This window comes from Molossus molossus, unplaced genomic scaffold (assembly GCF_014108415.1).
Source record: "Molossus molossus isolate mMolMol1 unplaced genomic scaffold, mMolMol1.p scaffold_m16_p_22, whole genome shotgun sequence".
Taxonomy (NCBI): Eukaryota; Metazoa; Chordata; class Mammalia; order Chiroptera; family Molossidae; genus Molossus; species Molossus molossus.
This window is the reverse complement of record NW_023425358.1, coordinates 34,405,153-34,430,025: the sequence shown is the minus strand read 5'-3', so window position 1 is coordinate 34,430,025 and position 24,873 is coordinate 34,405,153. Positions and strand designations below refer to the sequence as shown.

Here is a 24,873-nt window from a genome sequence, read left to right as displayed (position 1 = left end):
TCCTCGGCCCCGGTTGGGTCATGCAGGAGGCAGCCACTTGATGTGTCCCTTTCACGGTGATTTTTTTTTTCTCTCTCTCTCCCTCCCACTCTATCTGAACAAAAGTCCTCGGGTGAAGATTAAAAATAAAAGGGCTTGTTAGTGAGAATTCTTGTTTCATCTTGGGGTGTTTTTTTTATTTGTTTGTTGTTTGTTTTCTGTTAATCCTCACTTGAGAATATTTTTCCATTGATTTTCAGATAGAGTGGAAAGGATGGAGGGAGGGAGAGAGAGAGAGAGAGAGAGAAACATCAATGTGAGAGAGACACATTGATTGGTTGCCTCCTGACAGCCCTGGTCAGATCTTGGGAGCCAACCTGAACCCTGGCTGGTTTGGCTCAGCGGTTAGCACGCCAGCCCGCGGACCAGAGTCCCTGGTTCCATTCCCGCTAAGGGTACATACCTCAGTTGCAGTTTGTCCCCACCCTGGTTGGGGTCGTGTGAGTAGCATCCACTCGATGTGTCTCTTTCACATCGATGTTTCTCTCTTCCTCCCTCTCTCCCACTCTATCTGAAGATAAATGCAAAAATGTCCTTGGGTGAGGATAAAAAATGTTTAAAAAGGAAAGAAAAATTGAACCTGAGACCCTTTGGTTCTTGGGCCAGTGCTCTAACCACCGAGCTAAATCTGCCAGGTCATGTGGTGGGGGGATGGGGCTTAACCCTGAAGTGAAGCCAGTGTGGCTCTGGATTGAGCATCGTCCGATGGGCTGATATGTCCCGGTTTGATTCCCAGTCGGGGCACATGCCCAGGTTGTGGACTCAATCTCCAGTGGGAGCATGCAGGAGGCAGCTGATTGATATTTCTATCTCTCCCTTCTTCTCTCTAAAAAATACAAAAAACAAATCAGCGAAATACCAGAAGTAATACCCTTCGAAGGGTATTTTCTTTCTCTCTCTTTTTTTTTTAATTTCTTTTTTTTTTATGTGTATATATATATTTTTATCCTCACCCGAGGACTTTTTTGCATTTATCTTTAGATAGAGCAGGAGGGAGAGAAGGGGAAGAGAGAAAGAGAGACATCGATGTGAGAGAGACACACCGAGTGGCCGCCACTCACACAACCCCAACCAGGGCCGGGGACAAATCGCAACCGAGGCATGCACCCCCAGTGGGAACCGAACCCAGGACTCTCCGGTTTGTGGGCCAAAGCTCCACTGCTGAGCCAAACCCACCAGGGCCCTTTTTTTTTATAAATTATTTATTTATTTTTTTGTTACAGATATTTTACCTTTTTTACCCCATTGGCACCCCCCCACCCCACCCCACCTCCGCCCCATCAGGGCCCTTTTTTTAATTAATTTTTTTCCTTCATTGATTTTTAGAGAGACAGAGAGAGAACATTGATTGACCGCCTCCTGCATGTCCCCCACTGGGGATTTGGCCCACAACCTGGGCATGTGCCCTGACCGGTAATCGAACTGGCAACTTCTTGGTGCATGGGTTGACGCTTAACCACTGGCTGGCGCTGAGCCACACCAGCTGGGTAATTCCCTTTTTTTTTTTTTTAAATAAAAATCATTATTGCTTGTTTAAAATAGTGAATAATAGGAAGTTAGGAAGAAAATATCTCAGAAATATAGCTGGCCCTAATCACTGTGTTAATCACTAAAACTTCTTAAATAGTGACATTTTAAGACAGGGGTCCTTGAATCTTCCTGAAATTATATGCAAAAGTTTTGAGACTGTGCCTATGCACAATTTCCTGGAGAAGTCCTTAGTGTTCCTCAGAGTCCAGAAACCCATCCTCTGAGTTCTGGTACCTCTTGTGGTTTTTTGTTTTGTTTTGTTTTGTTTTGTTTTGTTTCTCTTGCTCCTACCCCTTAGCATATAAACAAACTGAAGCCTTCCCTGGGGTCTATAGATATGTGTTAAGGGGCCCGTGGTGCTGCTGAAATTCAGTTTTTCCTGGGATATCCATTGTGCTTGAAGATTTGGGAGCAGATACAATGTTGACATAAATCTGTTATGCAGCGGGATGCAACATTAGCATGTCAAAGGAATTACACTGTTCAGGGGGGTCTGTGGCAACCCCTTGTGGGCCTGCATGTCAGTGTGCTGCTGTTAGGGGTAGTTTGGTGGGGAACTGTCTTAATTGTGACAACATCCACCCAGGTTTTACTGTTTTTCTCACTGAGTCCACTTGACAGTTGAAACTCTGGCCAGCTCTCTTCTTGAAACCCTTTCCTGGCTCAGAGAGGCCACACCTCCTGCTGCCTTTCCCACCTTTCTGATCATTCCTCAGCAGGTGGTTCTTTGTCACCTGGCCCTTGGATGTGTCTAGTCTTGAAGGTACTGCCCAGGACCCTCTTTTCACTGCCCATTCTGTCTGGACCGCCTCATGGACTTAACTAGTTTAACACTATTGCTGATTCCCAGTTGTGTTTCTCAGCTCCAGTCCCTCCTGCCTGCTGGCCACCTTCCTCGGATGTCCCATGGGTTCCTAACATTCCATGGCAGGGCCATTGTTCTCTGACTTCTCCTAAGCCCCTTGTTCTCCGGCTGCTCAAGCCAGAAACCTCCAGGTTTTTCAGGAGTCTTCCTGCCTGGGTACCCCATGTTCACTCAGCCTCCTGGGTCTTCAACACTGAGTCAGGTTCTAAAACATCTAAGTCATCCCCTCCTCTCATCCCTTCTGTGGCTCCTATTCATGCCTTCATAATCATCAGGAGACTGCTGTAGAATCCTCAACTCATCTCCCTGTCCTTCATCTTGCTCACCGCCCCAAAAATACTCCCCACATTGTTGCCAGAATTCGATTGTGTTGCTTCTACATGTGAAGTCCTTTGACTGCTCTTCCAGGGGCCACTATTTCTCTCATGTGGCACATGAGGCCCTGCAGGGTTAGGCTCCTGCCACCACAGGGCTGTTTTTCAGCAGCCATATCAAGCTCTTCCTTGAATCGGTCGTGTTGTTTCACATCTCTATCTTGCTCTTCCTTCTGCCTAAAATATCCACTCCCTAACCCCACCCCTACCCCTGGCCTGCAGAGTTCTATTCTCCCTCCAAGACTGTCTGTAGTCACCACCTCCTGTGTCTGTGACCCTTTTCCCACCCTTCCTTCCCAGTGAGATGAGGCATTTCTCCGGGGATCAGCACACTACGGTGCAGGCCATTGAGTCACTGGGTTCGTATCTGGGCTGCTCATTTATTGGCACTATGACATTGGGTAGATTTCTTAACTGCTGTTCCTCGGTTTCCTCAATGCTAAATGGAAACAATGATTCCCACCTCATTGATTCTTGATACAAGTGTCAAAGAGTAATTACTTCAATAAATGTTAGCTTTTGATATTGTCATCATCATGTTACATTGCGTTTGTGTGGTTACAGTCTATTCCCCCAGCCCCCAGCCCCCAAGTCTGTAGCGCCTTAGAGAGTAGGGAATAGCTCTTACTCATCCCTGTAGTTCCAGCACCTGGCATTGAATCTGGCACATCATTCACAGCCAGAAAACACTGGGGTGGGTAGGTGGGTGAGTGTGAGTGAGGGGGGTGCTGAACGAGTCTCCCGTGCACATAACATACTCTGTTGACTAGTTATGTTGAACATCTTTTCATGTGCTTATTGCCCACTTGTTTATCTGTTTTAGAGAACTATCTAAATCCTTTGCCCATTTTTAAATTGAGATTTGTTGTTGTTGTTGAGTTGTTAGAGATCTTTATATATTCTGGATACTAGCTTCTTTCCAGATACATGATTTGCAAATATTTTCTCCCATTCTATGGTCTTTTTCATTTGATGGAGCCCTTTTAAGCACAAAAGTTTGTAATTTTGAAGTCCTTATTTTTTTTCTTTTGTTCCCTGTGCCTTTGGTGTTATCATCCAAAAAACACTTGCCTAATCCAAGGCCATGAAGATTTATCCTTAGGCCTTTTTTCAGAGAGTTTTATACTTTTAGCTCTTATGTTTAGGTCTTATATCCATTTTGAGTTAACTTTTATATATAGTGTGAGGTAAGGGTCCAACTTTATTCTTTTGCTTGTGGATATCCATTTGTTGAAGAGACCGTTCTTCCCCCCTCTGAATTGTGCTGACATCCTTGTCAAAGTCAGTTGGTCATAAATATTGTGAGATTTTATTCCCCAACTCTCAATTCTGTCCCATTGGTCTGTATGTCTGTCCTAATGCCAGTTCCACACTGTTTTGTTTACTGTAGCTTCATAGTAAGTTTTAAAGTCAGGAATTGTCAGTGCACCAGCTTTGTTCTTCATTTTTAAGATTGTTTTGGCTGCTCCATGTCCCTTGTTTGCATGTGAATTTTAGGGTCAGCTTGTCAATTTCTGGAAAAAAAAAAAAAAAACAGCTGAGAATTTTTTTTTTTTTTATCCTCACCCGAGGACACTTTGCCATTTTTTGTTCAGATAGAGTGGGAGGGAGGGAGGGAGAGAGAGAGAGAGAGAGAAACATCGATGTGAAAGGGACACATTGAGTGGCTGCCACCTGCACGACCAAACCAGGGCCGGGGACAAACTGCAACTGAGGTACATGCCCTTAGCAGGAACCAAATCCAGGTCCCTCTGGACTGCAGGCTGACGCTCTAACCGCTGAGCCAAACTGGCCAGGGCACCAGCTGGGATTTTGATTGTATTGAACCTATAGATCACTTTGGGGAATATTGATTGCCGTCTTATTTATTTATTTGTTTATTTATTGGTACGTGCCCCTAGCGGAAATCAAACCCAGGACTCTCTGGTCCGCAGGCCGACGCTCCAACCGCTGAGCCTAACCAGCCAGGGCTGATTGTCATCTTAACAATATTGTTTTTCAATCCATGAACATGGGCTGTCTTTTCATTAATTTGAGTTGATCAAAGTAATTTTAATCCCAGTATTTTATTTAAAAATTTTTTTTTCACCCTGGCTGGTTTGGCTCAGCAATTAGAGCATCGGCCTGCAGTCCGGAGAGACCCGGGTTCGGTTCCCGCTAAGGGCACGTTCCTTGGTTGCAATTTGTCCCCGGCCCTGGTTGGGTCGTGTGGGTAGCAACCACTCGATATGTCCCTTTCACGTCGATGTTTCTCTCTATCTCTCTCCCTCCGGCTCTATCTGAACAAAAAAGGGAAAAATGTTCTCAGGTGAGGATTAAAAAAATTTTTTTTTCTTTATTGATATTAGAGAAAGAGAGGAAGGGAGAGGGAGAGAGAGATGAAACATCAGTGAAAGAGAACATTGACTAGCCACCTCCTGCATGCCCCCCACTGGGGATTGGGCCCACAACCTGGGCATGTGCCTTGACTGGTAATCAATCCGGCGACCTCTTGGTGCACGGGTCAGTGCTCAACCACTGAGCCACACTGGACGAGCTAATCCCAGTATATTAGAGATAAGGGATTGAAGAGGTTCTGCCCATGAATATTCTGGAGAACAGGATCTGATAGGAGGCAATCAGTTAATATTTGTGAAATGAAAGAATGGACGAACTACCGTAATATTCCTTTTAAGGTCAATGCTTATGAGTTGCTGATGGAAAAAGGTTGTTAAAATACTAAGATTTATGTATGTGGGCTTGTGGACTCTAGATTTTCCTAACCAGCTGAAGCTGAGGATAAGGATTATGGGTTGATAAATTCAACAAGTGGCCTTGGGGTCCAGGAGGCTGGTTTAAAAGTAGAAGTCAGTGGATCCCATTCTTGCCTTATGCAGAGCACATTTCATGCTGGAATTAACAGAGATATTTGGGTTACTTGAACAAATAGAGGCAAGGGTAGGAGAGAGTGGAATTTAGTATTGGTTTGTGAACCTTTAGTTGTCACCCAAAAGAGATTAGGTCAGAGGCTTCATGCCAAAGTAAGAGGCTTGTTCATCTCCTTAATAGAAACTCTCTGATGTCTTTTTCTTTTTTCAAATTTATTGATTATTTTTAGAGAGAGAGGGAGAGAAATATTGATGTGAGAGCAAAACATCGATCAGATGCCTCCTGCACGCATGCCCATTACACAACTCCCAGCCAACAGCCACACCAGCCAAGAATTTTTCTTTTTGTTTCTTTGTTAATCCTGAACCAAGGATACTTTTCCATTGATCTTTTAGAGAGAATGGAAGTGGGGAGGGAGAGAGAGAGAGAGAGAAACAAATATTGACATGAGAGAGACACATTGATTGGTTGCCTCCTGCATGACCCTGATCAGGGCCAGAGATCCAACCTGCAACCCAGGCATGTGCCCTTGCCCGGAATCAAACCCGTGACACTTTGGTCTGTGGGCTGATGTTCCAACCACTGAGCAACACTGTCCAGGGCCTGATGTTTATTCTTACATGTCAGTTTACTTTTTTTTTTGAAATCCTCACCGAGGACTTTTTTCCTTTTTTTTTTTTTTCGTTCAGATAGAGTGGGAGAGAGAGAAACATCGATGCAAAATGGACACATTGAGTGGCTGCCTCCCGTGCGACCCCAACCAGGGCTGGGGACGAATCGCAACCAAGGTACGTGCCCTGGACTGGAATCGAACCCGTGTCTCATTGGTCCGCGGGCTGGCGCTCTAACCTCTGAGCAAAACTGGCCAGGGCTTACCTGTCAGTTTTCTCAGTGGTCTTTATTAGGATTCTACATTTCAGGTTGACTCCCAACAAGCCAGTTTGTAGGTGCCCACCCCTTGCAAAGGCTGGCCCAAGAAGCTGCGGGCAGCTGGCTGGAGGGGTTGGAATCAAGGGCCCCAGGTGGTGGCTCCTTATACCTTTTCTTTCCAGGTACAGTCCGTCACTCGCTCTGTCATTTTCCGGGATGCCTCAGCTGCCGTTGAGATCCAGACGGGCTTGTTTTCTCCATAGATTAGAAAAGTGCTTCTTGGGATAGGAATGTGCTTTGGAAAGGAGGGGAAGGTGGACTTGCTTCAGTCACGTACGAGCTTTGTGACTCTGGCTGGATTGGCCCAACTTTTTCTTTTCTGAGAGACACTGAGGCCTGGTCCAGTGGCTGTTTATACCTGCCGTTCCTGAATGCGAGGGGGGAGGCCTGTTTGGACTCCTGGAATTTTTTTTTTTCTTCCAAGTTCTTCACCAAAGAAGCTAGTCCTAGGCGTAAGCCCTTTGCCTCTGGTTTTGTCCTTGTAGGTTGGCCCCTGGGCTGCCCTTTCTGTATCTGAATTGAGGCTCTGAACCACCCACGTGGCTGCTCATGCTGTGATTTGAAGAGAGTTGTTACCAGGTGTGCTCTGTATAAGAACGTCTTCCAGGCCATGCAGAGAGGGAGAGCTTCCTGGGTCCATTTCCCTGGAAATCCTTGTGCTCCTCCGCACCTTCTATTGGCACCTGTCATGCTAAGGGTGTTGTGGCATTAGCTGTGAGCCCCTTCCTAGGGCATGTGGACCCTGGGGGGCTTCTCACCCTACTTCGCCGGCGGGTCTGCTGTGGTCCGTAGTGTTCAGAGCATGGCTTGAGGGATGCACATCCTCTGCCAGCTCCGTGACCTTGGGCAAGTCACTTACCTCCAGCTCCGGTTTCCTCATCTGAAAAACAGCATCTCATTGGGTTATTATTGGGAAAATTTGGTAATATCATATGTGAAATATGAGCACAATAGTGCACACTCAGCAGTTAGCCAGCCACCTTCTCTGCTGTCACCGTCCTTGTCATTGCTTAGTTTTCAGGTCCACAGCCCCTCACATGCTGTTATCAAATCCAGATACTCTGGAAACTGATCTTTTTTTTATTTTTATTTTTTCGCTGCTGCTCTGGCAGCAAGACCTGACCTGCGCAATGTGTAGGCCAATTTGGTGTTATCGCTGCGGAATGTGTGACTCGGGGGCGCCCCAGGCCTTCCTGGGGTGTTGTGTAAGGATGGTGCAAGGAGGCATGCGTGACCCTTTGCTGCTTGAAGAACGAGTAACTGGTGTGGGGGCAGCTGGTGGGGGTGTAGGCCGCCCCGGACAGAGGTGGGTGGTCATGACAGCCTGAAATGGCTTTGTGGGAGATGAGGACAGAGGCGCCAGGAGAGCCGGGTCTAGCGTCCCCCTGGCCCCTGCGGAGCTCAGAGCACGTTGAGCCAGGCTGAGACAGTGCAGTGGCGCCTTGTGGGTGGGCACCGCGGCCGGCGGAGGCCTCGCTGTCCCCTTGAACGCCGCAGGCTGCTGGGAAAATGAATCTGAGGGAAGGACCCGTCCAGGTGTCCTTACCCACAGGTGTGTGTGGGCCCAGGCGGGTGAGATTCTCAGCCCTCCACAGGGCCGCTCAGCAGAAGGACATCAGTGAGGGGAGGCTTTCTTCATGGAGCAAGGTGGGCTGTTTTTCGTCCTGATGTGATCATACACTTCTAGGCAGCCCCCATGGTGTTGGGGGAGTTGTGTGTGTTGTGGGAGGGTAAGGAGGACCCCAGCACCATCGTGGTACAGTGTAACCTTGCCCCTGGGCTAGGAGCTAACAAGAAGGTGGGATTTTGTTTAGGGATTCAAGTGTGACAAGCATTTAAAAGGCTGAGTCCTGGCCAGTTTGCTCAGTGGTTAGAGCACCGTTCCAAGGACCGAAGGGTCACAGGTTCGATTCCATTCAAGGGCATGTACCTGGATTGCAGGTTTGATCCTTGGGTCGTACAGGAGGCAACCAATCGATGTCTCTCTCTCTCTCTCTCTCTCTCTCTCTCTCTCTCTCTCTCTTCCCCCTCCCTCTCCCTCCCTCCTTCCTTCCCTTCCACTCTCTCTAAGGGGAAGAAAAAAAAGGAAAAATACCCTCAGGTGAGGATTAACCAAAACCAAAGGAAAGTCTGGGACTGGACTGAAGCTAGTTGAGGTGCTGAGACGGGTCTTTGAGTGTTACCTGCCCATTAGATCAGACCGTTTTAAGGTGATTCATGGTGCTATTCAGAAAGGTATTTTCAACAAGACACACTCCGCCCTCCTGGTCCTTCCCGCTGCCGATCCTAGGTGGGCAGGGGACCTCAGCAGACGGGCTGACCGGGAGCCCCACCACGGATTCTCATTTGCAGAAGCCTCTGGGGCTGGTGGCCAGGATGCAAGGACTCTGAGCAGGATCGTGGCTGGCTTGTTTGCCATAGCATCTAATCTACCTGTCTTTCCTTCTGAGTCATGGGGCCCATTTAGACAAGGTCTCAGAAGTTAAGGTTCCTTAGGGTTACTGTCTCATTCTCCTGGGGTTTGTTTGGTTTACTGAGCATATTCTATGTGCCCATTGTCTTGTTGAAGGACAGTGGTGACAAGACACCCTTGATAACTGCCTTCCTGATCTTGTCTCAACGGGAAGGCCTACAGGAGGCGCCGCAGCCCTGTGCGGGGTGGTCAGGGAGGGCTGCCGGAAGAAAGCAGTGTGTGAACTGGGGCCTGCCGCATGAGTTGCCTTAGCCAAGTGGAGTAGGGAGGATGTTCCTGGCACAGGGAACAGAGGCCGACCGTGTGGTCCTGTGCGGACCTAGGGAAGCACAATCACAGGGCCTGGCCTGAGATGTGGGGCCGTGGAAAGGTCTTGAGCCAGGGCATGCTGCCATCAGACGTCGGAGTAGCCTCTGTGAGGCTCCTGGGGCTGCCATAGTGAAGGACCACAAACGGGAGGGCTTAGAAAACAGCACTGAATTCTCACAGCTCTGGAGACCAGAAGTCTGGCGACAGGGTGTGGGCAGGACCACGCTTGCTCCCAGGGCTCCAGGGGAGGGTCCTTCCGTGCCTCCTACACCTTCGGGCCCTGCCTGGCGTTTCTTGGCTTGGTGTGGCATTAGTCCGGTCACATAGCTGTCTTCTCCCTGTGTCTGCATGTAGCATCCCTCTGTGCCTGTATCCAAATGCCCCTCACGGTGGGTCACGGCCCACCCTGATGACTTGGCTTTGATTCGGTTACCTCTGTAAAGACCCTGTCTGCAAACAAGGCCATATTCACAGGTCCTGGGTTAGCAGCTCGCATACCTTCAGGGGGTACAAGGCGACCTGTAACGTCTGGCGGGGGTCTGGCCCACCTTGCAGCCTGGCATTTTACCAGTCCTGTGTGTTCTCCTGCAGAACCGGGCCATCGGACGGCCCAAGGGGAAGCTGGGCCCCGCCTCCGCGGTGAAGTTGGCCGCCAACCGGACAACGGCGGGAGCTCGGCGGCGCCGGACGCGATGCCGCAAGTGCGAGGCCTGCCTGCGCACCGAGTGCGGAGAGTGCCACTTCTGCAAGGACATGAAGAAGTTCGGGGGCCCCGGGCGCATGAAGCAGAGCTGCATCATGCGGCAGTGCATCGCGGTGAGTGGGCGGGCGACGGTCCACGCGCTGCGGGCCTCCGCGCCCAGCCCCAGTGCTGCCTGCAGCGGCAGCCAGCCCTCCTGTCTCCCAGCCCCAGCCCGCTCAGCAGCAGACCCCGCTGCCTCTGCACCGCCGGCTGTCCTGCTTGCTGGCCTGCCCAGTCTCTGCTTAAAGAGAATGTTCCCACCGCAGAAACTCCCGAGACCCTCCCTCTGGCAGGCAAGGGGCTCAGATGAGTGCTGTTTTCAAATTCCACCTGGCAGGACTTCCTGCCATGTGCTCGCTCCTTTTTCATCATCTGATGGTCTTACAACTCCTTCCTTCCCTAGATGACTGGGTGCTTTGAAGTCTCTGCCATTAAAGATGTTAGGGCAGCCTGTCCTGGCTGTGACCCCGCTGGCAGCGTTTATGATCCGGTTCATGCAGGCCCCCCCTTCCTTCCTGTCCTACCTTCCAAGTCAGAGGTCTGGGTGGGAGGTCAGTGCTCCTCCTGGAGTGAAGGGCTGCCCCGGCAGAGAGGACTGATTTATGGCTCAGGAGCGGGCGCTGCAGGCCTGTCCTGCCCCTGCACACCGCCTGCCTCCTGTCGCCTCCCGCCTTGCCCCAGGTAGGTCAGGGGACACAGCCTCTGACAGTTGGCATGTCCTGCCGTCTGCCGGTGTGTTCCCCCTGCACACACTGGCACACAGCTTTCCCTGGGGTGCACCTTTTAGGGCCCCAGAGTACTCCCTTTAGGGGTAGTGATCCCCGTGATCCCATGGGAAAGCAGGGTCCGCAGGAGGGACAGGATCCCGGGTGTGCTACTCTGAAGGGCTGGCCTGGCATCTGTGAGCCTTTCTCCCTGGATGCTGGGCACCTCCAAGCCCAGGGGTACCTTCCCCTTCTCCCTCCACATGTTTTTTTGTTTTTTTTTTTAAGGTTTTAATTTTATTTTTGTTACAGATGTTTCTCCCTTTTTACCCGATTGGCACCCTCCTCCCCATCCCCCCCGCCCCATCCTCGGCTTTGTTGTCCATGTCCATTGGTTATGCACATATGCATTATAAGTTCTGTGGTTTATCTCTTCCCACCCCCCCACCACCCCCTCTTCTGAGGGTTGTCAGTCTGTACCCTACTTCCATGTTTCTGGGTCTACCCTATTCCTCAGACAGTTATGTTCATTGTATTCCGTATATAAGTGAGATCATGTGGTATTTGTCTTTTTCTGCTTGGCTTGTTTCACTTAGGATAATACTTTCCAGGTCCCTCCATGTCATCTCAAAGGATAAGAGATCTTTCTTTTTTACAGCTGCATAGTACTCCATTGTGTACATGTACCATAGCTTTTTGATCCATTCGTCTACTGATGGACACTTGGGCTGTTTCCAGATCTTAGCTATTGTAAATAGTGCTGTTATGAACATGGGGATACATATATTCTTTCTGGTTGGTGTTTCAGGCTTCTTAGGGTATATTCCTAGAAGCGGGATCACTGGGTCAAATGGCATTCAATTTTTAATTTTTTGAGGTAACACCATATTGTTTTCCATGGTGGCTGCATCAGTTTGCATTCCCACCAGCAGTGCACTAGAGTCCCCTCTTCTCCACACCCTCGCCAGCACTTGTTGTTTGATGATTTGTTGATGGTGGCCATTCTGACAGGTGTGAACTGATACCTCATTGTTGTTTTAATTTGCATCTCTCTGATGATTAGTGATGTTGAGCATTTCTTCATATGTCTCTTGGCCATTTGTATGTCCTGTTTGGAGAGGTGTCTATTCAGCTCCTCTGCCCATTTTTTAATTGGGTTCTTTGTCTTCCTTTTGTTGAGTTGTATGAGTACTCTATATATTTTGGAAATTAACCCCTTATCTGATGTATCATTGGCTATTATGGTCTCCCATACAGTGGGTTCCCTTTCCATTTTGATGGTTGTTTCTTTTGCTGTGAAGAAGCTTTTGAGTTTGATGTAGTCCCATATGTTCATTTTTTCCTTTGTTTCTGTTGCCTTAGGTGACCGCCACATGTTTTTTTGAGTCAAAAATACATAACATAAAATTTATAATTTTAACTTTTATGGAGTTTGATTTTTGGCAAAAATATATATATTTTTGTGCTATATTTAATACAGTTGTATAAAAGTTTTTTTTTCTTTTTTGCATAAGAAACATTTTATTCATACTAAAAGTGGATAAGCTCCAATAAATTGTCACAATATATTTTCATTTTCTTTCTTAAAACATTTTACTGTTAATTGTGCTTATTTCCTAAACAAACAAGCAAAAAGCTACTCCCCAGTCCACATAACTAAGTAAATAGATACATCCATTTCAGTACACAGATACAACATTCTTATTCTGATCCAGCAGAGGATTTTGTTGTTCATCCGTTACTTTTTTAAATTTCATTTTTCATTAAAAGGTGTTTGGGGGGATTTTTTTTTTTAACTGTTTACATTCAGTATTATTTTGTATTAGTTTTCAGGTGTATGGCATAGTGGTGAGACGATCGTATACTTTACAAGGTGTCTCCCTGCCCCCATATTTCCAGCACCCACCTGGCCCGTACATAGTTATCACAATATTGTTGACTATTTCCTGTGTTGTGCTTTATATCCCCATCATTTCTAAGTGTAGGGTACAGCCATATTACCTACATGCCCACCGCGAAACTGATCTCGAGGGCTTTCTTCATCTTGCCAGATGGAAACTCTGTATCCGTTAAAACACAACTCCTCCTTCCCCCTCCCTGCCCCTCGGCCCCTGGCAGCTACCTCTCTATTTTGTTTCTCAGTAGGACTACTTTAGACACTGCATGTAAGTGAAATAAGGCAGGGTTGCTCTTTCTGTGACTGGCTTAGTTCACTCAGCATAATCTCCTTAAGGTTCATCCAGTTGTCGTTTAGGACAGGATTTCCTTCTTTTCTTTTTAAAGGCTGTGTGCTATTCCATTGTGTGTCTCCACTGCATTTTCTTCATCCTTCCATCAGTCCAAGGACACTGGAGTTGCTTCTGCCTCTTGGCCCTTGTGAAGGATGCTGCGATGAGCATGGGTGTGGTGTGCCCTATTTTGAACTATTTTAGATATATTTCCAGAAGTGGGCCTGCTGGATCCCATGTAGTTCCATTTTTAATGTTTTGCGGAACCTCCCACTATTTTCCATAGTGGCTGTACCATTTCACATTCCCACCAACCCTGTACGAGAGTTCCAGTTTCCCCACTTTACTTGTTTGTCTCCACAATTTCTTGTTACTTTCTGGGTTTTGGGGTTTTTTGATGGTGACCATCTGAATGGGTGTGAGGTGTGATATCTCATTATGGTTTTGATTTGCGTTTCCCTGATGATGAGTGGTGTTGAGCATCTTTTCAACGTGTGATGTTGGCCATCTGTATAGCTTCTTTGGAGAAATGTCTTGAAGTCCTTTGTCTAGTTTTTAGATCGGATTGTTTGTATTTTGTTGTTGTAGCAGGGGGTTCTTTGTGTAATCTGGACATTAACCCTTCTTCACACTAGTGGTTTGTCAGTACGCCTGTCTCCAGGTTGCCTTTTCACTCTGTTGGTTGTTTCCTTTGCTGTGCAGACGTTTTTAGGTTTCACTGCTTGTGTTTTTGTACCCAGGTCATTTGAATGGATTTCAGGGTATTTGAGATCCCCTTTGAAATTAAAGACAGATTTTTATCTGTATGTGTTGCGTGCGTGTGTACCTTTTTCTGGAGCAGGAAGTTCATGTGACTCATTGCATTCTGTCAGGACTCGAGATGTTGTCTATGCTAGGGGTTGTTGCTTTTGAAAACTGTCACCTAAACCTTGTTGTGTTGGCCATAACCCAGGACTGTCTCTTCCTCTTTCGCCTTGTTTCCCCACCCCCCCTTCCTTCCGCCCACCCAGTGTCTCAGGCCCAGGTAGAGGAGACCTGTCTCTGCTGTCACCTGTTCTTCGAGGTCCGCTGCTGGGTGAAGGAACCCTCACGTCTGTGTGTCTCCCCCTCTCCACCCTGATGTGGCTTCTGGAACTGATTGCAAATGCAGACTCACTCAGCCTGACTGGGAGGAGAGGGCGGAGGCCTCTTACTCTTTTTCCAGACTTTCCACTTTGTTGGGACATTTCACCCACCAGTCTTCCTTTTCCAGGCCCTTCTCTCTTGATGTGCCAGAGCCTCCCTCGCCCGTAGCAGCCTCCCTTTTGTCCCCTCTCCATGAGGTGTCCCCCGCAGACTGGACCCCTTCTCACCGCCCAGCACCGACTCCAGCCCCGGCTTCCCTCCTGATCTGTCCAGCTTCTGTCTCCCTCTCATCACCGCTTTCAGTCAGCCCCTACCGCGTCCTGGACCAGCGCCCGTCTGCCTCGCTGCTCCCCTCCCCTCGCCCCGCCCAGGTCCCTGGTCCTGCGCGTCCTCCAGCAGCTGCCTCTGCTGCCCGGTAACTCGTGCGCACGACTTTCCCTGTGTTCCTAGGATTTCCACGTGATCTGTCTTCATCTTCCCAAACACCTCGAGGAGCAGCTGTCTCCCTCATCGCTGTCCCCTCTCGGCCACTTGCTTCAGGCTTTAGCAGATGTTCGTTAAGTATTTGTTGAAGGAATGACTCTCTTACCTTCAGTGTTCTGTTTGAATCCCAATGTTTGTGCTGTTTTGCAGACTTTTTCGCTCGGATGTACAGTAGAGTATATCTCATTTTGTTCAAAACTCCTCTATCTCAGTTTAGTAGAAACGGCTTGTGTGTTTCCTCTGGATCCGTGTACCAGGTGCAGGGAGCTGGGCGTGTAAAGGACCAGAGGTCAGGGCAGGGGGGTTACAGCCTCTCCCCTCTTAAAATCACGACGGCCTCAGAGAGCTTTTGCTCATGTGGCTTATTTAGTAATTAATATTACCGTATTCAGAATGAACACTGAATTCGCTTAAAAATAACAAGGAGCCACTACAGGGAAACGTAAATAACAGTTGTAGGATAAATAGCTACACCTTCCACACAACACCGGTTGGTAGGAAGAGTGGCCTTGTTTTAGGTGTTTGTTCATCTCTTTCTCGCCCGGGCCGTCAGGAAAGCCCTGGGTTCCCAGCGTTCAGTGTGTGTTCTGTGCAGCGTTGGGAGGCCTGTTCGGGGAGTGTCTGACCTCACCAGATACAGAGCTGGGAAGGGGCTGTTTTACCAGTCATTTCAGATCATCGTGGGTATTTTCTCTGTACTCCACCAGAACTCACCGGGAGGCAGTTTCTTAAAGGTTAGTTGCAGTGTCGAATCTGAAACTGTATCAGTGAACTTTTCGTAATTACATTAAATTTCATTAGTCTTTCTTGCCCCTGGAATAGCTCATTTGCTCATGGCTGATGTTGTAACATCATGCATTAGCCTTTTGGGAAATACTTGTTCACTAAGTTCTACAGATTTTCTAAATGTTGGTGCAAAGCATTGTACAATGCTTTAAAAAACAAAACAAAAAAAAAAACAAAACAAAACGCACCAAACCACATTTGCTAGTACCACTAGCAATCTAGGCAGAAAAGGCTTTGAGTGTTGGGAAGCTGTCAGGTTCACAGTGGCTAATGTAATTTTTCTGAAATTCTAATTTTTGTTTAGAATTGTATGGGTTGTAACACATCCTGTAATTTATTTCTCTGGAAATGGCAGGCCCCCTTGTTTTGTCTTTGAGAAAAATATGCTATCCAATATCTTTTTTTAAAATTAATTTATTTATTTTATCCTCACTCGAGGATATTTTTCCGTTTATCTTTAGATAGAGTGGGGGTGGGGGGAAACACCGATGTGATAGAGCCACAGCGACTGGCTGCCTCCTGCATGACCCGACCAGGGCCGGGGACAAACTGCAACTGAGATACATACGCGTGCTTGGCTGGAATCGAACCCGCGAACCACTGGTCTGCGGGCCGATGCTCTAACCACTGAGCCAAGCCGACCAGGGTTCCATGGGTTTTTCTACAGCCATTCTTCCAGATAGAGTAATGTTCTGGCCAGGTGAGCGAGTGGCTCAGCGGGTCACACGAGGGCTGTGGCTTCAGAACCATCACTGGTGTGCAGCAGGGCACTTTGTGCCACTTCACACAGCGGCGAGAGGGTCAAGGGTCAACGCTTGAATAAAATTCATCATTTTCCTACTTCATCAAAGACACTCTTAGATGAAACCGGTGGTCTTTCAAATGAGTGTGTGGCTGGGGACAGCTCAGTGACCGGTGCACTGTGGAGCCCTGACTAGTGCCATCACTGCAGTGCAGACATCGACACAGTACCCAAGGCACATGATGTCTTCGTGTTGTTCTGACCTATGTCCCGGACCTGTGAAGGCCGTGGGGACCCCGGAGTCCCTGGCCTAGGCTTCGAGACCTGCTGGTGAGATGCAGCCTCCGCCCCCACAGGTCTGGACTTAGCACCCCTCCTTCAAGTCTTTCCTCAAATGTTAGGCTGGCCCCGACCTCCACGTTTCAGGTCAGCCACCTTCCACCCTCGCCCCTGGCCCTGGCCCGGGCCCTGCTCGCTGTATTTTTCTCCATCCCCCTTGTCACCATGTGCTGTACTGTATTCTCCACTTGTCCTCTTCCCTCCACTAAGTTGTGAGCTCAGGACGGCAGAGGTGTTTTTCTGTCTTGTTTATTGCTATACTCCCAGCACTTGGAGTAGTTAGTACCTGGCACACGGAGGTTGTTGCCTAAGTATTTCAGTGAGCGAGCGAGTGAGTGAGTGAATGAACGAATGAGCGGCAGTGGAAGGCCGGAGGAGAGCAGCGCGTGCCTTCGCCCCCTTCCCCGTGGGGTCCTGGCCCCCGCTGACCTCTGCTCTCCTGGCTCTCCAGCCAGTGCTGCCCCACACCGCCGTGTGCCTCGTGTGCGGCGAGGCGGGCAAGGAGGACACAGCGGAAGAGGAAGAAGGCAAGTTCAACCTCATGCTCATGGAGTGCTCCATCTGCAACGAGATCATCCACCCCGGGTGCCTTAAGGTGAGTGGCCCTGGAGGGGCCTGGCTGTGCTGCTCGACCCCCACGGGGAGCCTCTGATGGTGCCGGCTGGGCGGGGGTAGGGGAAGCTCACAGTCCTTCCATGGGGGACCCCACGGCTGAGGGTTCTGTGTCAGTGTGCGCTGAGGGGGAGCGGGGTGTGGGGAAGTAGCTCAGACCTCACATGCACACCTGTGCAGCCGCGCACACCTAGGCAGGGGGACACGGGGTGTCAGGCTGCTTGTTGGAACCCTGGCTCGGGGCCTCTGAGAGAACTGGCGCCTGGCCAGGTGAGGGCAGGTTCCATGCCTACCGGGTGGTGTCCCGCCGGGACGTGCCCTTGGCGGGGCGGCAGGACTGCCTCCTGGGACCGCGTGCTGTACCTGCTGATCTTGGGCAGCAGGCTCTTCCTTTGAGAGAGAGACCGCTGTCACATAGCTCCTGTCCCAAGAGAATGCCAGCACACCTGGCACCTCCCTGTCAGCCTGTGTGTGGCCGTGTTTTAAAGAGATTAGGGCGGGCCCGCCTCAAATGGTACCTCAGCCCTGAAGTGCCCCCTTTCTCGGGCGGTGGTGGCAGGGGTTTGTTTCGATGCCCCACCAGCCCCGCCCCGCCGCCCGCTCCGAAGGGGATGCTTCGACATTCCCGGGCCTTGGGAGTCAGCCTCCCATGCCCCGGTTGTCTAGTTACTTCTCTCCCGGATCAAAAGCTCCGCCAGGGCCGGGGCAGCAGTCTGACTTGCTCCAGCCTGCACCGCCCAGCGCAGGGCTGCCGAAGGAGGGAACCCAGTCACCTGTCTCAACCGCCCTTGTTTTCTTTGGGCCAAAGACGGACGGAAAGGCATGGGGGGTGCTGCTGCTGCCGGCGGAGGGGCCGCTCCCATCCTCCCGCTCACTGGCCTATCCCTCCCAGATTAAGGAGTCAGAGGGCGTAGTCAACGACGAGCTTCCCAACTGCTGGGAGTGTCCGAAGTGTAACCACGCTGGCAAGACCGGGAAAGTGAGTGCCGGGCTCCCAGCCCCAGGGGTCAGCCCGGGAGGGACGGACCTTGCCTTGCCCGTCCAGCTTGTGCTCACGTGGTTAGCTGCTGGGGTGCTCTGGGCTCAGGGAGGGGGGCGCGTCCAAAGATATACAGTGCGCTTGTACCTTCTCTCTTTCTGGCCTACAAGCAAAAGCGTGGCCCTGGCTTTAAGTATGCCTCCAACCTGCCCGGCTCCCTGCTCAAGGAGCAGAAGATGAACCGGGACAACAAGGAAGGCCAGGAGTCTGCCAAGCGGAGGAGCGAGTGTGAGGAGGCCCCCCGGCGCCGCTCGGATGAACACCCCAAGAAGGTGCCCCCCGACAGCATCCTGCGCCGAAAGTCCGACGATGTGCACCTGAGGAGGAAGCGGAAATACGAGAAGCCCCAGGAGCCGAGTGGACGCAAGCGAGTACGCCCTGGGCGGGGCGGGGTGGGGGCGTGGATGGGCGGTGGGGAGGGCTGGGACCCCGGCCTCCGGCCGCCTGAGCCCAGCCCAGCAGGAAGGAGGGGACACCGGCCAGTCGCTTCCCTTCCCGCCCCCGCAGGCCTCCACGCTTCAGACGTCCCCCGGGTCCTCCTCTCACCTCTCGCCGAGGCCCCCGATAGCCAGCAGCCTCAGCCCTTGGTGGAGATCCAGCCTCACTTACTTCCAGCAGCAGGTGCTCCCGTCGCCCCGCCCCTGGTTCTGCAGCCGCAGCCGCAGCCGCAGCCTGTTCCCTGGCCTCCCAGGCCGCAGGTCGCGCGGACCTGGCGTGGGGCCTGGGAAGCTGAGCCGTGGGGGAAGCCCTGCGGATCTGGGGAACCTCAGGATCCCCGTGGCCTTGCTCCGCCCACCGGCCCTTCCAGCGTCAGCCACGAGGTGGCGCCTGGTGGTCTCCTCCCTGCTCTGCTGGGAGTCCCGCGGCCGGCCCATGCCCGGGTCTGCCCAGGCCGGGAGGGAGCTGGGTGGGAAGGAGGATCGACTCCTCCGCGTCCACTTTCCCTCACAATCAGCAGGCAGGGCCCGCCGACCTGGTGGAGCGGGTCTGGGGAGGTGCCCTCCGGCCCGGTCCTGAGAACATGGGCCGTGGTGGGGTTGGGTGTAGAGGGGCCAGACCCCGCACGCCCAGGGAACAAGCTCCGCGCCCTTTCTCTCCTCCCGCAGCTAAAACCTGGCAAAGAAGACAAGCTTTTCAGGAAAAAGGTACCACCTGCCCCTCCCGTCCCCAGCCGTCCCCACCCTCAGGCCTGGGGCAGTGGGCCCGGGAGGGGGGCTGGGGAGGCCCAGCCTGAGCGCGGGCTGACCTGCCCTGGCCCCTCCCCCCCAGCGAAGGTCCTGGAAGAACGCGGAGGACCGGATGGTTCTGGCCAACAAGCCGCTCCGGCGCTTCAAGCAGGAACCGGAGGACGACCTGCCCGAGGCGCCCCCGAAGACCAGGGAGAGCGACCACTCCCGCTCCAGCTCCCCCACGGCCGGGCCCAGCACCGAGGGCGCCGAGGGTCCCGACGAGAAGAAGAAGGTGAAGATGCGCCGGAAACGGAGGCTCCCGAACAAGGAGCTGAGCAAGGAGCTGAGCAAGGAGCTCAACCAGGAGATCCAGAAGACGGAGAGCAGCCTCGCCAACGAAAACCACCAGCCCATCAAGTCGGAGCCCGAGAGTGAGAACGAGGAGCCCAAGCGGCCCCTGGGCCCCTGCGAGCGCCCCCACCGCTTCAGCAAGGGCTTCAACGGCACCCCCCGGGAGCTGCGACACCAGCTGGGGCCCAGCCTGCGCAGCCCGCCCCGCGTTATCTCCCGGCCCCCGCCTTCCGTGTCCCCGCCCAAGTGCATCCAGATGGAGCGACATGTGATCCGGCCACCGCCCATCAGCCCCCCGCCCGACTCGCTGCCCCTGGATGATGGGGCGGCCCATGTCATGCACAGGGAGGTGTGGATGGCCGTCTTCAGCTACCTCAGCCACCAAGACCTGTGTGTCTGCATGCGGGTCTGCAGGACCTGGAACCGCTGGTGAGGGGCAGTGGCCGAGCTGGGCAGGGGGGCTGGTTGCGTCTGGCTCTGGGATAAGGCTTAGGCTAGACCAGGGATGACATGTGGGTGGCATGTGGGCTCCACTTGAGTCACTGGTCACGCCCTCCTCCTAAGCTCAGTCCAGCCTAATTAGCTTCCTCAAAGAGTTCCAGGAAGCTACAGCAGACCGGTCAGTCAGGACTTGTCAGAAGAGGTGAGCCCTGTTCGATTTCCTGATTCAGCTCCTTGGAAGATGAGCTGAGGACCAGGGAGAGCCCGGCCCCAGGTTATTAACAGCAAGGGTGCCAGTTACTGACCTTAATCCCAGCTTTGATATTTCCTGGCTTTCTGGCCAAGTCACTTCATCGTGTGTGTATGATGCCTGCTGCTCGGGCTTGTTTTGAGATAGGACTTGTAGAGGGTGTGTGAAGCCCCCATTAGGTGCTTAATGGAGAACAGGTGCCAGCACCGTGCAGGGGGTCCGGTGGCAATCCCAGCAGAGGTGCCCAGGTGCAGGCAAATGGGACCTAAGCAGAGAAGAGTCCACGGAGAGTGGAGCAAGGAGCCTGCCCCTGAGCTTGGAAGGTGGGGAGTTCCCACAGCCATGGTGAGGGCTCCACAAGTGAGCCTCCAACTCAGACGGGACCCCCTCTGCTGGGTTTGGTCTCCAGGTGCTGTGATAAGCGGTTATGGACCCGCATCGACCTGAACCACTGCAAGTCCATCACGCCCCTGATGCTGAGCGGTATCATCCGGCGACAGCCTGTCTCCCTGGACCTCAGCTGGACCAATATCTCCAAGAAACAGCTGAGCTGGCTCATCAACCGGTTGCCTGGTGAGCACTGGGCCAGGGACCGCAAATGTGCAGGTCCAGGGGCTAGCGTGCATCACCTGACCTGCCTCCATCCCTTCTCTGTCCCTCCAGGGCTCCGAGACTTGGTGCTGTCGGGCTGCTCATGGATCGCAGTCTCAGCCCTCTGTAGCTCCAGTTGTCCATTGCTCCGGACCCTGGATGTCCAGTGGGTAGAAGGGCTAAAGGATGCCCAGATGCGGGACCTCCTGTCCCCACCCACGGATAACAGGCCAGGTGAGCGGCCAGGCCCTGCGCCTGCCTGGGGAGGTCACATGGAGGTGGTGTGAATAAGCTGTCCCATTGGATCTGGTTTTTACCACCGTCTGGTGTGTGTACCCTCAAGCCTGCTCTGGCCTTAGCCCTTCTCCAGAGGGTGCAAGATGAGCCCGGCAGCTGTGTTCTGTTTGCGTTGGCCACCGAGGGGCTCCATGACACCCACTCCGGGGCTCTGCACACGTTAGACTTCTCTGTTCATTTGTCCAGCATCGGCTTCAGGCCTCCTGAAGCGTCGGGGTCAGTGTGGTTGCACAGGGGGCTCCCAGGGTGGGGCCCTCCTAAGTTGGGTTTCAGGGGTCATTGCTCCCTGTCAGCAACTTAAATAAGGAAACCGTGCTGCTGATCCAGAGACGCCATGCTGTCTACTCCGATCAGCCCAGTGGAATGTGGGCTCTGAGTTTCTAAGATCTGAATTTTCCAGAATCTAAACATGTACATTTTGTTGTGGAATCTTCTGATTCTTAAATGTTGGAACTGATTGTTTGGGTTGTTTTGCGGGAGAAACACTCGATGGTGAGCTAAAACCAAGCGTTATTACATCTGGCTGGTGGCCTTTTACTGTCCCGTCCGGTTAAGCTGCCTCTGCCCTCCCTGCCCCTCAGGTCAGATGGACAACCGGAGCAAGCTCCGGAACATCGTGGAGCTGCGTCTGGCAGGCCTGGACATCACGGATGCCTCCCTGCGGCTCATCATCCGCCACATGCCCCTGCTTTCCAAACTCCACCTTAGCTACTGTAACCACGTTACTGACCAGTCCATCAACCTGCTCACTGCTGTGGGCACCACCACCCGAGATTCCTTAACAGAAATCAACCTGTCAGGTAAGTCGGGGACGTCCATCAGAAAATAGGCAGCCAAGCACAATCCGGTGCACAGGGGTAGTCAACAACGCAGTAGGCGGGGAGAGCAAGCTCTAACGTATCCTGCTCCTGTCTTGATAAAGTCCACAGGAGACCCATTTTGTGAGAATTTAGAGTCAGCTGTGTGGTGAGATTCTAAGTGTTTTCACTTGGAACAGTGTAGGTGCTTTTCAAGGATCTATTTTAACCTTTACAAGTGGTGGGTGAACCAAGCCCCCTTTGAAGAGCTTTTAAGCAAGCACAGCCTTCCTTCGGGCACCAGGGCTGCAGTGGGCTGGAGCGCTGTCCAGTGTCTCCGCGGCTGGGTGCCCGGGGCGGGGGGCCGCCTTCGTCCAGGCCCCACTCTCCCTCCACCTCACACTGTGCCCTCTTCCCTGCAGACTGCAATAAGGTCACTGACCAGTGCCTGTCCTTCTTCAAACGCTGTGGGAATATCTGTCATATTGACCTGAGGTACTGCAAGCAAGTTACCAAGGAAGGCTGTGAGCAGTTCATAGCCGAGATGTCTGTGAGTGTCCAGTTTGGGCAAGTGGAAGAAAAACTCCTGCAAAAACTGAGTTAGTCCAAGGACTAGTTTGTAAATACGGGGTGGGTGGGGGAGGGCTAGGGCAGGGGAGGGTTAAAGACTTTACAGAAACTAGGGCTTTTATTTTCAATTTGGAACTTGGAACAGCAGACCCAGAACGATTCCGTTTTGCAAGTCTTGCCAAGGGCAGAGCCGTTTTCCACCACCCGTTTTGGGGATGAGCGAGCCGGACACTTTCCTTTGGTCTTTCTGAATCGTAACTGCACTGCTTTCTGGACCATTTCTAAGCGGCCTTTACCAAGAAGACATTCCTGTTGGCGAGGAGGGTGGACTTTGGAGAAATCCTCTTACTGAAGCATGAGCTTAGGAGTTTTACTTTCTTCGGTGGTGGTGTTTTGTTTTGGACGCCTCGTTCCTTGCAGCTCCAGGGTTTTTGGTGTCAACATCAAGTGGACCACACACCACATCTACCGTTTTGACATATTTTGTTTGGTTTTGTTACATCTTACATTATGCAGAATTATTTTTGTACAAATTGTTTAAAAGTTATTTATGCAAGGTTTGAATGCATACCAGTGTTTTTATTGTTTTATGATTGCCAACTTTCCTGGTTTCCTTAGTAGGAGAGAACTTAACCTGTACTTCGTCCACACAATTAATCCATTTATACATGTGCCCAGATCTGGCGAAGCAGGCTGAAACCTTCCAGTTTAAAAGCATGTTTACTCGGAAGCTGAGAGCCTGCTTTGTACATTAAGAAGTTACATAAGCATGTTGTGCATATATGTAAATTATAGTCGAAGTAAGACACTTTGCCAAGTTTCCTCTGTATAGAAAGAATTCACCTTTTTCTCAAAAATTTTAAAATTCCAACGTCAACCTTTGCACTCAGGAGGGTTTTGCTCCAGCATGAGCTCTTGTACTCTACATAGATCTAATTTATACAGTGAGTCCAGAAGTAGAATAAAAGGACCCAACATAGCCTCTTCCTTTTCTCTCCTTTGAAGTGAGGTGAGTTCTCGTTTAAGGTCTATAACAGGCTGTTTCCCAGTTGTAAAGTTATGCATTCATAAGTGCCACTGTTGTAAGGTGTTGTTTTCCTAGACCTTTCCCGATGCAGTTTTACCTTTGTTGAATTTGTATAAACAATTGTACAAAAAAACCACTCTTGGACTTTGAGGGTTTCTGTTCTAGGAGCGGACTAGACATTTGATTGGAAAGTCCAGGGGCACTGATTTCAACACTAGTATACATTGTTTTGAAGCCGAACAAGCTATAATTTCATATTCATCTGAGAAATGTAGTGGCCCCTTGGTACATGTTTTCCCCCATCTTTAGAAAGATCTGACTGTTCATGGCTAATAAAAGCAATGGAAGGAAACTACGCTACGCCAATGGCCACTGGTGTTTCCACTGCCAAAGGTGGCGGTGTGTGGAGTCCATCTCCTCAGCCTCCCATTGGAGGCAACTCAAGGAGGCCACATCCTGTGCTTAGTAGCCTTGGGCCAGCGTGGCTGGAGACACTTGGTTACGAGGTAACTTCCAGGCACAGAAACGAGTGAGAAGTGATTTTAGATCATAGAATTTTTTTAATGACAGGGTCCCTTCCACCTTGTACTCAGATACAAAACAACTGCTCTAGTGAATCTGCAAATGGAGAAGATAACCCATCTTCCTGCCTCAGTCATCAGTAGCCATGTAAGGGCTCGGTCTCCTGGGACAAGCCTTTTCTGCTAAACTGGTTCCCATAGTGCCTGCCCCTCCCCTTATCCTTTAGTTTGCCGTGGCAAAATGGTTCTAGAGCCCGTCTAGATCCGTGCCTCCTGCTAATTTAAATCTAAGGATTCTTTGTGACTCAAACTGGAGACATCTGAAGCTGTTGCACCCCAGAATTTAACTCAGGAGATGCACTTAACAGAGGTAAGATTAGTTTAACACTCTATGGTTTATTTATAAAATGTGGCTTACCTTTGCAAGCCTGATCCTTCATCATGGAGCACCCCCACAAGAGGTCAAGTTTCGGTTTTCTTGACAGCCTGAGTTCTCTGAACCTCGATAATGGTTACCCTGATGTCCAGTAGAGACATCCCTCTTCCTGTGGTTTTCAAGTGAACAGTCCTCAGTGTTAGAGGTCCCTGATTGCCCAATAATGTTGCTGGGAGCTTCAAGTTTGCCAAGAAGAGGCAAATGGAGAGACTGCCAGAGCTGGGAACCCACAGCT

The 24,873-nt window shown here is 51.1% G+C and overlaps 1 protein-coding gene across 7 annotated transcripts in view; it reads left to right on the top strand.

Annotated features, from left to right (window-relative positions):
- The window catches only part of KDM2B (lysine demethylase 2B), a 103,213-nt gene extending 79,396 nt beyond the window's left edge, over window positions 1-23,817 (top strand). For 3 of the 7 annotated variants that reach the window (XM_036276330.1, XM_036276332.1, XM_036276336.1), the window contains 12 exons: window positions 9,980-10,204; window positions 14,638-14,739; window positions 16,989-17,132; window positions 18,042-18,128; window positions 18,290-18,559; window positions 18,696-18,809; window positions 19,295-19,333; window positions 19,458-20,137; window positions 20,809-20,972; window positions 21,063-21,224; window positions 21,869-22,087; window positions 22,507-22,708. In XM_036276330.1, coding sequence (XP_036132223.1) covers window positions 9,980-10,204; window positions 14,638-14,739; window positions 16,989-17,132; window positions 18,042-18,128; window positions 18,290-18,559; window positions 18,696-18,809; window positions 19,295-19,333; window positions 19,458-20,137; window positions 20,809-20,972; window positions 21,063-21,224; window positions 21,869-22,087; window positions 22,507-22,688 — 2,388 coding nt within the window. In that variant the 3' untranslated portion in view covers window positions 22,689-22,708. Of the gene's footprint in view, window positions 1-9,979; window positions 10,205-14,637; window positions 14,740-16,988; window positions 17,133-18,041; window positions 18,129-18,289; window positions 18,560-18,695; window positions 18,810-19,294; window positions 19,334-19,457; window positions 20,138-20,808; window positions 20,973-21,062; window positions 21,225-21,868; window positions 22,088-22,506 lie in introns of all 7 variants that reach the window. The other 4 variants (XM_036276334.1, XM_036276335.1, XM_036276331.1 and 1 more) reach the window with 3 other exon arrangements.
- The last annotated feature ends 1,056 nt before the right edge of the window (window positions 23,818-24,873 follow it).